The sequence below is a fragment of the Rattus norvegicus genome, chromosome 13 (assembly GCF_021556685.1).
Source record: "Rattus norvegicus strain SHRSP/BbbUtx chromosome 13, alternate assembly SHRSP_T2T, whole genome shotgun sequence".
Classification (NCBI taxonomy): Eukaryota; Metazoa; Chordata; class Mammalia; order Rodentia; family Muridae; genus Rattus; species Rattus norvegicus.
This window is the reverse complement of record NC_141546.1, coordinates 66,432,355-66,446,114: the sequence shown is the minus strand read 5'-3', so window position 1 is coordinate 66,446,114 and position 13,760 is coordinate 66,432,355. Positions and strand designations below refer to the sequence as shown.

The window sequence follows — 13,760 nt, the reverse complement described above, 5'->3', positions numbered from 1 at the left end:
GCTGACCTGACTGAGGAGCCACACCCTTATCAGGACAAGCCTGCAAGGCATGCATACTTTATTTATTCCTGTATGGATAAACATGGAGGATGGGCTAACAAACGGCTGAGGACATTTTCACCTTTCATATACATATTATTTATGTAGATCACTTAAAAATAAATAAGAGTCAAGGGAATATTGAATTGTTACTCCCAAGCAGGGTATCAATTTACTATTTATTTCACTCAGTATGAAATGATTGATGCTTTGCATTTTGCCAATCTCCTGGGTTAAAAAAAAAGTTCCAGTACTAAAAAGTATACACATCTTCTTATATTAGCCACTCTTTAAATAATTTATTTTTTAAAGGCTACTTCTACTGCCAAAAGAGAGTCAACAAACATGATTTGTTATAAACAATAAAATACCTTTTATCGTTCCCTTGTTTAGTTTTTAATTTCTGTTTATAGTGTTTTTGCTATAAGCTTTAAGTAGATAAGTCTGTTTATTCCTTCCTTCGTGGTTTCTGGGTTTCAGGAACGCCACACCAGGCTACTGTGGGCCCTAGAAACATTACTCATACACATATACATACACACATAGTGTACACACACACATATACACACTCTAAAATCGTTTTCTCTATGTGGAATTTATTTTGTTTCTAATATTTAATGCTATTTGTTCCCCCAAACGTCAATTTTATAAAGTATACTTTTTAAAGAATTTATTCTTTCTCAATTATATGGAATATATTGGCCAAATTATCAACGTAATTTAGGAAACTTGTTATGACAAAGAGTGAAAGTAATCCTACAAAGGACGTATTTCATGGCACTGAGAGCAAAGCATTGATGCCTGACGCCCATCCAGAATTAGAAAGGACTGAGACAGCGCCCCACGCCAAGGAAGGCGCTTGCCCTGTGTCTGAGGAGAGCAGGCACTGCCTGAGCACCGCCAGGAAGCTGTCCGTGTAAACAGCGAGGGGCTTACTTTCCGTTTTTTTAATACTTTACCTCCAGTTCTAGGATCTGACACCCTCTTCTGGCTTTCAAGGGCACTGCATGTACATGCTGCACTTTTGTACATGTATGTGGAGGGTTTGTACACATAAAAACACATCTTTTTTTAAATTCTCAGTTTTCCTGTACACTAGAGTATGTGGTTACAGCCACTGACACTTTATTTCTTAGCCTACTTTTTAGAAAACTTAAATGTTCCATGATGATTGATTCATATGAACAAATATTGACACATTTGAAATCCATAACAGTCACTGCATTCTGGACCCCATACTATATTTTTTAAATTTTAATAATACATATTTTCAGCATAAATTCTTAATTATTTTTATGTGTCAATCTTAACATGGAATGCTTGTAATTTTAATGCTTTGTTTTATATTTAACACAAGCAAGTTATAAAAGTTAAAAAGTTTAAAATTGCTTTAATATTTTGAAAGTTATTTTGTAAAAAATTAAAATATTAATTTGATGGCAGAAAGTTCCTTACTATTTTAAACTGTTTAGAAACCTCACACTACTATTTTTAGAGTTCTAAAAAACAAAAACACAAATGCTTTTATCTGAAATTAAATCTGAACTACAAACTAAGTATGAAAATTCAAATCCAGAATAATAAAATAATAAAAATATCCATAGCAAGTACAAAGCAAAATAATCAAAGTAACTCTGAGCTAAGGTGTAAGAATACTTCATGCTCTTTGTCCCAAGATTAAAGGTAAAAATAAAACCATAGCCTTTCTTCAGGTTCACCACAAAGCACAGTCCAGAGAGTGTGCATACGGCCAGAACAAGGTATACGTGTCAGCAGACAGCGGCCGCGGGCTTCAGACGGCCTTGTGAAGAACAGTCTCTCCTCTTCACGTGCTGACTTGAAACCAAGAGTCAGGATAACTAATTATAACTCAGAAACGAAACTTAGGTGATACAGAACTAAGTAGAAAATGCACCTGACTAAAAACACAGGAGAAAAAGGAAGTTACAAATATAAGCTACTAGATTCTCCACATCAGACTCTCGATTTATTATGGCTTTGAGGTGATAGACTCATCTACAGAGTCAAGTCAAACACTCGCCCAAAGACGGTCTAGTAACACTTCTTATATGTTAGGTAAAGGGAAGGCATTTTATCCTACTAAAACAACTAAAATCACTAATCATATTGTTGAGCCTAAGTAGATAGAAACATATTTATAGATTAAAGACTTAATATTAAGTAATCAGTGCTCAGCCAGGTAGCAATGGGGTACAACTTTAACCCCAGGGCTCAGGAAGCAGAGAGGCAGGAGGCTCTCTGTGAGTTCAAGGCCAGCCTGGTCTACAGGGGGAGTTCCAGGACAGTCAGGCCTGTTATACAGAGAAACCCTGTCTCAGAAAACAAAACAAAACAAAACAAGAAAAAAAAAAATCAGTTCTCTACAAAGCTAGGTATGGGGTCTAGGTATGTAGTACTGGGGCCCCTCAGCACTTGGAAGACAGAGGGGGAGGATCAGAGGTCGGAGGTGATCTCTGACTACACAGTAAGTAAGTTCAAGACTCGGTCTCAGAAAAAAAGGGAGAAAAGAAATTCTCTCCAAATTGTTCTATTGACAAAACACAACCCCAAACAAAAGCTGGTGACTGTTTCAGTAGAAATTGGCAATATGGTCTTGAATTTTACATAGATATGCAAAAATATCTAAAATAGTCAAAAACAGTCCTGGAAAAGAAAAACAAAGTTAGCAGATCTACACTGCTCTAAAGGAGCAGCACACAAGCAGAGCCGAGACCCGCTCACCTGCCGGCGGGCGGGCGGGGGCGCACGCCCACGCACTCAAACGCATGCGCACTTACACACGCACGCACAGAGTCGAATCATTTCTTTTCATACAGGTGTCAGAGTAACTGAGCAGAAGCAGGCCGCCATAATAATACATAATAACAATGCTGCTGTATTAACTAGACACATGGAAAACCTGCACGTCAACATTTATCTCATCATACGCAAAAATTAACTCGAAATGAGTCATCAGTCTAAGTAATAAACTAAAGCTATAAAAACATTAGAGGGGTTGGGGATTTAGCTCAGTGGTAGAGCGCTTGCCTAGCAAGCCGAAGGCCCTGGGTTCGGTCCCCCGCTCCAAAAAAAAAAAAAAAAAAAAAAAAAAATTAGAAGCCAAAAATGGGAAGTTTTGTGACCTTGGACTAGGAAAGTTTTTTTGTTTGTTTTTAGGAAATTATAAAAGCATAATTTTTTAAATAAAAAATTAAATCTGACTTCATCACATTTTAAATTACTTCTACTTCAAACATCACTGTTATAAAAATTAAAATTCAAAGTACAAACTAAAAAATACCCATAAAACATGATAAAGGTTTTACATCTAGGTTATAAAATAATTTTTACAACTCAGCAATAACAGGACAGAGGACTTGGTTTTAAAATGAAAAAGGAAATGTAACAGATGCTTTTTCAAAAGATACATGAACATAAAATAAATGCATGGGAAGACTTTCAGCCACATTAGTCACCAGGAAAAGTGAAACACTACCACATGCCCACTAGAACAGCTAACATTAAAAGCCTTGACAATGCAGCCCTGGACAGGATGTGTAGTGACTGAGTGCACACTGTGGTGGGAAATCAAAATGCAAACTCTGGCGGTCTGTTCTAACTCAAACTCACACTTACCGATGACCTGGTACCTTCCTAAAACAGTCTGTTCCTGGATTACTCTTTGGTGAACAAATGATTAAAAAGAAAAACCTAGTGTAGACTTCAGATGGGAAAGACAATGTCCCAGACCAGTGGTTCTCAACCTTCCTAACGCTGTGACCATTTAATACAGTTCCTGATAATGTGGTGACCTCCAACCATAAAAGTGTTTGCTGCTACTTCGTAACTATAATTTTGCTACTGCTATGAATCGAAATGTAAATATTTGATATTTCTGAAGGTCTAAGGCAACACCCGTGAAAGGGTCATTTAACCCCCAAAGAGATCTCAACCCTCAGGTTGAGACCCGCTGTTCTAAAGATAAATGCCTTGGAACTGTATTTCTAAAAATGACTAAAATGTGTGTTGTACATATTTTGTAAAATAAAAATTTAAAGGGGGAATAGATGGATATAAATCTGGAACTCCAATGTAACTGCATTGAAAATTGCATAAAATATTAAAATAGGTCATATGGCTTAATAATGAAAACTGGTCAGTTGGGTGCGGTGGTGCACAGCCCTAACTTTAGCACTTGAGAGGACAATGCCCAGGTTTGAGATCAGTCAGTGCTACACAGTGAGTCAAGGCCGCATACAGAAACCATCTCAAAACAAACAAAAGACTATTTCAGGAAGTCCCACTTAAAGTGACTGTAGAATTAGGAGGGTGCTACTAGATAAAGGAAAGTCTGCTTCCCAACCCTTCCAAACTTAGCTGTAGTATTTAGAGGTCCATGAAAGAACATGTTTTGCTTACAACAGTTTGATTGCCCAGAGTAGCCAGGATAAACCCTGAGAATCAAACATCATAAGCAGGCATGGCCCTGATACATGTCATTTTATCATCTGTATTACTGTGCAAACTTAACTCAGTACAGACATACAAAACCTGTTCCTAGAAGCCTTAGAACAACTGTGGTCTAGGGCTAAGTAAAGTTATGCAAGAATTGCCAAAATAAACACCAAATTTCATGTGATTTGGAGAAAAGAGAAAGCCATCTGTGCACGGTCTGATGGGACTACAGATTTGTCAAACACTCATTACAATGTTAATAGTCAGGCCAATAGCACAAAATCAGAATATGTCTCATGATAACTCTGAGGATCAGAGAGGGAGTAATGTACCGGGAGCGGGCAAGACGTTCTATCAAGAAACAGAGGATACACGGAGAAGCCTGTATCTCATGAGCAGACAGAAAATGAGCTCCAAGAGTATATGCCCAGACAGTGACAGACGTGTGAGCTGTCAGCAGGGTCTCTGCTCACCTGGAAACCAAATGGATTCAAATCTAGATGAATTTTAGGAGAGAATTTTCTCCCTGTCTGGTTTTTGGTTTGGTTTGGTTTTGGTTTTTTGAGACAGGGTCTTAATCCTGTATAGACCAAGCTGTGCTGGAACTTGCAGTGATCCTCCTGCCTCTGCCTTTTAAATGTTGGGATTAGAGATGTGTGACACCACATCAGCCTACAGAAGAAATTTCCATCTCTGCCAAATAATACACAAGTTATAACTTCCGGCCACACTTCCATATGGTACTTCCCAGTACTTGCCAGACACTCGCTCTAACGAGGCAATCTGCGTAAGATGAAGACGGTCTTGCCTGCCCAGGACTGTGAGGCTGGTAAGGGACTGCCTTCATTTTATACACATGAGAAAACAGGCTCCCAGATCTGTGACCTCACCTCCTTCCCTTCTTAGCCAGGCTGGTAGGTGGCAGGGCCTCCACAGGGATCCTCTTCCCGGGCCCAAGTCCATGGTCAGAACTATCTAATACTGCCCATCTTTAGAAAATGCCATTTTCTTCCCCTGGGAGCCAAGAAGAGTCTGCAGAGCAAACTGCAGGCCCACACTGCACACAGCTGCTGAGAAATGAGGGCAAGCTCTCTGCGCTATTAAAGCTATCGTAGCAGGCACTCCACATTTAACATAGGCAGCCAAGACAAGGAAGTTTATGGATCCCGACATCCTCCACAACTTTCCATTTTAAAAGAAGTTTACTAGGTTTTTTTCTTTACTCTAAAAGGCAAGATGTATTAAAATAATCAAATGCAAAAATGTTTGATTTCATTTTTACAAGAATTCAATTTAGTTCTTTAAAAAATGTTTAATAAATACTTTAGGTGTTCAAGTACCATCCTAAGCACAAGACATATAAAGATGACTTTATTAAAAATTAAATATAAAGAAGGGTTTCTTTGTTTTAAAAAGTCTTATGGTCTACAACAATCCTCTGCAATTATCCCCACTCTACAAGACCTGAGTCAAAGGAGTTAATTCATCAGGTCAGGATCTAAGTGAATAAACCCCTCTCACGTCAATCTTATATGTACTTACTTACAGCGAAGCTGCGCAGCCAGGTCACGTTAGGAACTGAGTCATTAAGTCTGGGGAGGGCTGCCCTCGGTGCCCTCTGTCACAGACCCACTGAATACATTGTGATAGACTTTCAGCTGTATACTTAGAAGGGGTAAAATATTAAAGATGCCATACTTTATAAAGAGAGGTTCCTAAGGACTGGGGAGACAGCTCAGTCAGTAAAGTGCTTGTCCCACAAACATGAAGGCCTAAGTTCAGATTCCCCAGAACCCACACAAAAGCCAGACATGTAAACTCATGCCAATCATCAGCACTGGGGACGCAGAGAAAGGAGGATCCCTGGCTGGGCTTGCCAGTCTAGCCAAAGTGCAAGTCAGCTTCGGGACCAGTGAGACCTTGTCTCAAAATGCAAGGTGCACAGTAACTAAGGAAACCATCCAGTGCCGATCTCTGTCCTCCATGCACACGCATGAACACATACACAAATATATGCACACAGTAAATATAAGCTTTAAGGTGAGGGCCCTACTTAGAGCAACATGTGGTAAATCCATCTAGCTCTCTCTTATTTTACTCAACTTTGGAATCAGAAGTTTATTTGTAAGAGCTGGCTACAGCTTGAGGGTCTTATTAGGGGTCCATTTGGCTATTTCTACCGTAACTAGCCTAGACTTGTTAAATTACACTTCCCCTAAACAAAATTAATGAGGAATAAATGATTCTGAAAGAAATACTACAGGAGTAGCTACAGTTACACTGAGTAGAAAGTTTAAAATCGTGTTTTCAATGTTTATACCCAAAGCTTCATAACAATCAGATCCTAAAAACATACTAAAAGTCAAACCTCACTCTAGCCAAGCAATGATAAAAGAGAACAAGGGCTATCAAATATGAAATGTGTTTAAAATATAAAAACAGGGCCTGGGAGGTAACAGGGTTGCTAAGAATATTTACTGCTCTCCAGAAGACCTGATTTTGATTCCACTCTGTCTGGGTGGCTCCCAATCTCTTGTCTGTCACTCCTAGCCATTGGATATTTTCTCCTGGCCTCTGGGAGCACTCACACACATGGCATACACTCACAGACATATAAAATATGAGAACATATAAAAGGACTAATGATACTGATATATAACCGTGGTTTCTGTCCTATATATAAATGCATAATTCAGAGTCCACATCATAACATCTGGACAGAAGCGAGGTGATATTATCTCTAATGCAATGGTTGGCTTCCTAAGTCTATAAAGTAATGTTGCAGCTTTCCTAAAGGACATCACTCAAAGCCAGAAACACCTTTTCCTGTTTACCTATGCACATGGTCAACTGCTGCCAGAACCTAAGTAAACTGCTTACATACAAAGTTTCATGATCTGCTGACAATTTCTTACCTAGTCCCTAAGAATCACCAACAGGAATGCTGCTAGCTTACATCTGTCCTGCTGTTTTTAAAAAGCTTTCTTTAAAAATACACATTAGTAACTGAGGTTTCAAAAATTCCCAGCTGTGTTTAGTTAGCTCCTGCAAACGGTATGCACAGCCCAGCGTCACACTTACCATATAGTTGCCGTAAGCGTGATCAAACATTTCCAGGACTTGATTTCTAATTGTGAAAAAACAGAGAGGGAGAAAAGTTACGCATATTCCATCTACTATACTTCAAGAACATAATTCTCCTTCATAAAAGCACACTAATAAAAATGTAAAACAAGCTAGGATACCACAGAGCGAGGAGAGAAGCTTTTCTTACCTCACCACAAGGAGCTGGGTCAAGATTTTACTATTCCTATTCCTAGTCCTGGCAATTAAAATAAAACTTCTGGATTTTTTTTTTCCTAAGAAAACTACTGAATGATCCATGTCAGAATGGCAGAGAAGGAAAGCAGGTCTTGAAGAAAAAAAAAAAAACACTACTGCTATTAACGTAATTATGTAACTTACTCTTGGAGTGGGATGTTTCTAGACAGCTCCTCAAAGCAACAGTTACTAGCACCATTTATTGCTTATTCTATATATTCTACTAAGGGCAGTGTGGGGGGATGTGTATGCTACTATGAAATAAAAACATTTTCTCAAGCCTTTGCCTTGCCCATTAAACTGAGTAAAACCACTAATGCCTACTTAAGTACATACTATGTTTGTCTCCTTTCCAAAAGATACACTTTCTAATGTACTCTGCTCTCTTAAAAACACTCTCAAAAAGTAGAACTTCAAAAGTAAAAACTCTAAGGCTCAGAAGGGAGTTAGAAGAGAGACTTCTAGCTTTCAGGAGGCTAGGGCTGGAAGATCACAAGTTTAAGATCAGCCAAGGCAGATCCTTAAAGAGGAAGCCGAGGAGGGAGGAGAAAAGAGGAGAGAGAGTTGTAGCAACTTCCAATACAGCTGTTTGAAATGGAGGTTTCAGGTGCCCAAACCAGATTTACAAATCAAACCCCGCAAGTCTCAGCAATGAAATAAGTCTTACAATGAAGCAGTCTCATGACCAGGGCTTGAGTGTTATTACAAAAGCTAATGTGAGCGCCAGGCAGGGCCAAATCAATAACTAGCAAAGGAAAACAGCGGGGAAAAAAGGTCTTTTACTAACTCTTCTCTTCCCGAAATAGCAGCCACTAAAACCAGGAATAGAAAAAGTAGTAAGGGAAGTAACTGGCTATATTCTCCCTTCCTATTATGCTACTCTGTCGTTTTCAGAACAATAGAAGATGAAATGCTGGAACAATAGAGCTTTCTGGCGGAAAGAGCTAATATACAGAGCCTGGGTTGTAAGGACCAGCACGGTCAAGTACACTCACTCTGGTGACCTAAATAAGTCCTGACAACTTTTATGACTATTTTAAAACACTTAGCCATTAAAACAAGCCCTTGGCTGGCAAGATGGTTCGCTAGGTAGACACTTGCCACAGAGCCTGCCAATCTGAGTTTGATCCCAAAACCCACGTGGTGGAAGGAGATAAGCAATTCTTGCATGTTGTTCTGACTCTACATGCCATGGCACACTTGTACACCGGCAAGTGCAATTAAAAAACAATATTCCTGCTACTGTGATAAAATATTGGACATTTACACAGATCTAGCAAATTTCAGAAATTTCAGAGAACTCCTCATTTTGCTAATGATAAAAATCTCTCAAACAGCTGTGAAGTCAAGGCCCCACAAAACGTGCAAGCAATAACATAAAAATAGGATAGGCTAACTTTTCCTTCTCTGAAGTACAATACATGATTACTATCAAGAAGGCAACTCTCTTGTCTCTGGGAACGCTACAGCCTAGAGGTGGATCGCAGGTTAAAAAAACAAAAACAAAAACCTTGCTAAATCAACTTTGAGAGCTGTCAATTTTCCAAAGTATGAGTAAATTATGACTGTAGATGAGAGCATACTTGAATGTCTGCAACAACTGGCAAGCCCCACGACACCATCTTCAAAGTGGACCTAGCTACAGAACGGCACGGTGACAATACTGAACTGTTAAAAAGTCTCTATGGGCTTATATCAATTTACCAACTGTATAGGGGATATTGGAACTCTGATCCCATTTAAAAATGCTTTTCATTCCTAAATAATTTCTATAAATGGTTAGAATCTAAAGTCACACTGCCTCCCAACATCAACAGTGAATGCATTGATTTATAGTCTCTGTTAACTAAAAATATTAGCAAGATTGCTTGTCCTGAAAAACATTTTTTTCCATGAAAGATAACATATGATCAGATATTTGAGTGCAAGCAGCTGAGCGACTGCTCACAGTTCCAACGTGTGTGTGTGGGGTGGGGTGGGGGGGTACAGCTTGTCTTTTTTGAGACTGAACCAATGACTCATAAAAATTTTAATAAGAATGTCAAGAAAAATATTTGCAGCCATAATAGAAATAATACTTCCCCTCCCCCCAAATCTTAAGGAAGTACAGCACTGACTGTGAGCTATGAGATCAGACATGGGTTAAAAATAAAAATGTAACAAAAACAAAAAAAAAAAAAAAACCAGCAAGCCTGACTCCACCAATTACCAGCTTTGAGACGCTGAGCAAGTTTAACCTTGAACCTCAATTCCTTCATTTGCACAATGGAGATGGCACCCACCACGGGATGAAATAACAGTTTTAGAGACGGCGTGAGTTAAATGCCAGCAGAGTGGGAACATCGTTAAAATGTCACAAAATAATACATTAAACTTATAAAGGAAAAAAAGCAAGATACTGGAGTTCACTGGAAAGTTTGTTTGAGTAGCTGACACTTCATCTTCTTTCTCTCACATTTTTATTTGCTCCTTTATTAAAAAAAAATTAGTTCTTTTGCAATGACTGAAGTAAAGAAGCATCGACATTTAGAATCTAATGGCTCCCCTCCCCTTTGTGGGATAAGTTACCTTTTATTTTTCCTGAGTTCAGGCAACTTTTTTTCTTATAAAATGGTGTGTTTTCTACTTATATATTACCCTACAACTTACTTTTGTACATAACTCTAAATGTATGAGCTTCCCCGAGTCCGTTCTGTTCCTTCAAAGTGCACCCCTCTATACACTTATCTCTAACAGTGTCTTTATTTCTGTAGGATAGATTCCGCAGAGAAATAAATGAATCAAAGCACAAGCACAATTTAAAATTCCGGAGTGGTGTCAATAAATCGATCACGTGGTTTACACTCCCACCCAGTTTTCTCACATCCTCACTAGCCAGTGCTGCATTTTAGTGCTCTGTGCTTACTAACCAGACAAGCAAAGCCCACCCACCTCACTGTTTTAATAAGCATCTCTCACAATCAACTCGTCGTACTACTGACAGGTAAGCATTTCCTCTTCTCTCACTTAACTTCACGGTTTTGGCAATTTCCAGAGAGTCCCCACTTCGTACTTAGTCATTTGTGCCACACTTCGGAAGTATTAGAATTACTGGATTAAATGTTATAAATAGTGTTTTGTAACACTTTTAAGACTCATAAAACTACTCTAAGGGGGTACACTTAATCGAATAACATCAAATCGCCTGCTCCATTTCACAAATGCCCCGTGGCAAAGAACACACAGCAGGGGTGGGTAGTGAAGTCGGAAAAGTTCAAGTCCCAGTGAACGCCCCTTTTCCTTGAACAGGTGTAAACATCGCAGCATTTTCCCGCTGGGAGCTCACTTGGGCGAGACCTCTAACCCTGCCTCTGCCAAAAGGAGCCCTCACAACTCCGCTACCCAGGCGGCAGCCCCTCCACCAGCCCCCGACATGGCAGAGGCGCTGACACAACACCACAGATGTCACAGGCTGCCCAGGAGACACTCGACAGCCCCCGAGGTCACGTCCCGGGGATCGGCTCCCATCCTCCTGGACCCTGTCCACCGCACCGAGGTCCTCCAGCCTCACCAGCTGTTAGAGTCACCACAGAAAAGTCCACTGTGCGCCGGGGACGCAATGACAGGCACCTCCACTGCTGGTAGCCTCGCTAGGAAACCCACCCGGACAGCCACGCACCCTTACCCAAGCTTCTGCTTCTCTTCCCTACTCATGGGCGCGGCCCCTGCCGTGCACACGGTCGTGGCCAACATCAGATAGAGCGCGGCCGTCGCTGCCACCAGGCTCCATGACGCTCGCTGGGGGACCCGGCACCCACAGCCCCGGCCGCCGCCGGCTTCGCTCATGGCCCCGCGGTTCCGCGCACGCGCAGCTGCTACACCCGCACGGTGGGCCACATCGCGGGATGGCGGCGCCGAGGAGGCTGCGAGCCGTGTCGAGGGCCGGCTGTGGGGTGAGGCTGGCGGCCGCCGGCGCCAAACTGTTTGCCGAAGCCACCGAGCCGGTCCCCAGCGCCAGCGCTGCCACCACCCTCCGCCCTCCACGGCTCGGAGCACCGCCCCCAGCTTTCCGGTGTCGTAGTCTAGGAAACCGCCTTCCCACGGCTACTTCCGGGTAGAGCTGCAGTGGGATAGCCTCGGGACCAATGGAGACAGCCTTGGAGGGGGGCTGGCCGCAGCTACAGGACCTGCCATTGGCCAAGAGAAGCGGGACGTGGACAAAAGGAGGGACTGGGCAAGGAGCTGTCCCTTCGACCCACCTCCGACCCCAGGAGTTGCCACCTGGGGACTACTAGTCCCAAAGTGCACCGCTTCCTCCGGCTTGCCTACAGCCCTACGCGCAGGCGCCTTGCTAAATTTCTGCCTAGTAGCGCCCTGCATTCTGGGACTTGTAGTCCCATTCTGTAAAGGCCACGCAGGTTCCAGGCGTTCTGCGTTCCGCAGGACCTTTGGCCAACCCTACCTCATCGGTGGGCTGCCCAATCCTTGGAACTCGTAAGTTCTTTGCCATTCTCTGCCTGAAGATGTTTTTCCTGAGAGCTGACAGAATGAGACTTGTCCCCAGGTTGGTACCGAATGTCTTTGGGAACACTGGGAATATTCATCTGCCCTCAAGGAAATGACAAAAACAAAAACAAAAACAAAAAAAAGCAAGCAAATGACAACAGTAAAATGACTTGAGTCTTTGATGACTGAACCATGTGAGAGTTTTACTTTTATTAGCGTATATACTCAATTCTAGTATGTATATATCATCCTTCTACTTTTGCACACGTAGCTTGGACTTTTGCACAAAGGTTTGAGGAAGTTAGCAAACATTAATCTCACTCCTGGATTACACCTCTAATTCAGTAGCCCCAGCAACTAAACAGGACCCTCAAAATGAAGAAGGGCAAGCAAAGCTAAGGACATGATTAATAATAGTCATCGTAAAAGCCCAGGAAGTAAAGAAATGTACAATTCAAAAGTGATTTTTTTTTTTTAAATCTAGTGAAGACCAGATGTTGTAATGAGTTGCAATGGCTGATTGGCAGGCTAACTTTTGGTAAAATGACAAGTGGATTTCTCTTGCAAAAGCACATTTCTTTCTTTTGTGCTACTTCAGCAGGTAGCTACAGAATCGAGAAGCTTGGATGTGACCTCTGTGGTCACAGTAAATTTTTATTTGTTCATTCAGCAGTATTGAGCTGTCTGAAACCTCTTGCTTTTAGTGCCTCACCACTTAAGTCTTATCTCTCTGACCCTCCAGGTTACAAAATAACCTTTCTTCCTCCACTCCTCTTTCAAAAACGCAGGTGTTTCCTGAAGGTTTTGTTTCAACCCCTTTGCTCTTTGTACTCTCGGTTATTCCTTAGTGATTTCTAACATGGATTCAGCCACCATATTTCTCTAATAGATTTTTAGATTTATATCTGTCCTGATCATTAGCCTTATATTCAATTTCCTTTTTGTCTGGTCCAAGAGAAACTCAAGTGTAAAATTATTTAGTGCTTCAGAACTATGTTTACACACCCTCTGCTTTCTTAGTGTCCAACCAGTGGCTAAATTACCCAGGTCCATATCTCAGCCATCTTTCAGACCATTGCCTTTCTATTCCACTTTTGCTTAGTTCCAGATCTCATTATCTTTTTTGCTGAACTGTTGCAACAGTCTAAGAGATTACACTCCCACCCTAGTCTACACTGCCACAGAGTAAACATTCAATTTGCAATCCCTCTGAATTCCTCCTATCTGCCTTCCATCTGCCCTTCAAATTCTATTCGACCATGAAATAAATTCTCACAATTTGTCTTTTCTTTATCTTTGCTCTTCTATAGTCTCTGTTATGCTGTAATCTTTGCCCCACACCCACAAACCATTAAGACTTGGCTTAGGTTCCATCCCCACAAAACAGTTCTAAACCTTGCAGAGAGCTCTCAAGCCACCCTCCTTCCTGTTCTTCCACTGGACTCTGTGTCTTTATTAGT

The 13,760-nt window shown here is 41.2% G+C and overlaps 1 protein-coding gene across 4 annotated transcripts in view; it reads right to left on the bottom strand.

Moving 5' to 3' along the window:
• Window positions 1-11,857, bottom strand: part of Edem3 (ER degradation enhancing alpha-mannosidase like protein 3) — a 62,556-nt gene extending 50,699 nt beyond the window's left edge. For 3 of the 4 annotated variants that reach the window (XM_087580174.1, XM_087580175.1, XM_087580176.1), the window contains exons 1-2: window positions 11,480-11,857; window positions 7,576-7,621 (exon numbers count right to left, since the gene is read on the bottom strand). In XM_087580174.1, the coding sequence (XP_087436300.1) occupies window positions 7,576-7,621; window positions 11,480-11,640 (207 nt within the window). In that variant the 5' untranslated portion in view covers window positions 11,641-11,857. 4 annotated transcript variants of the gene reach the window in all.
• Window positions 11,858-13,760: the final 1,903 nt, after the last annotated feature.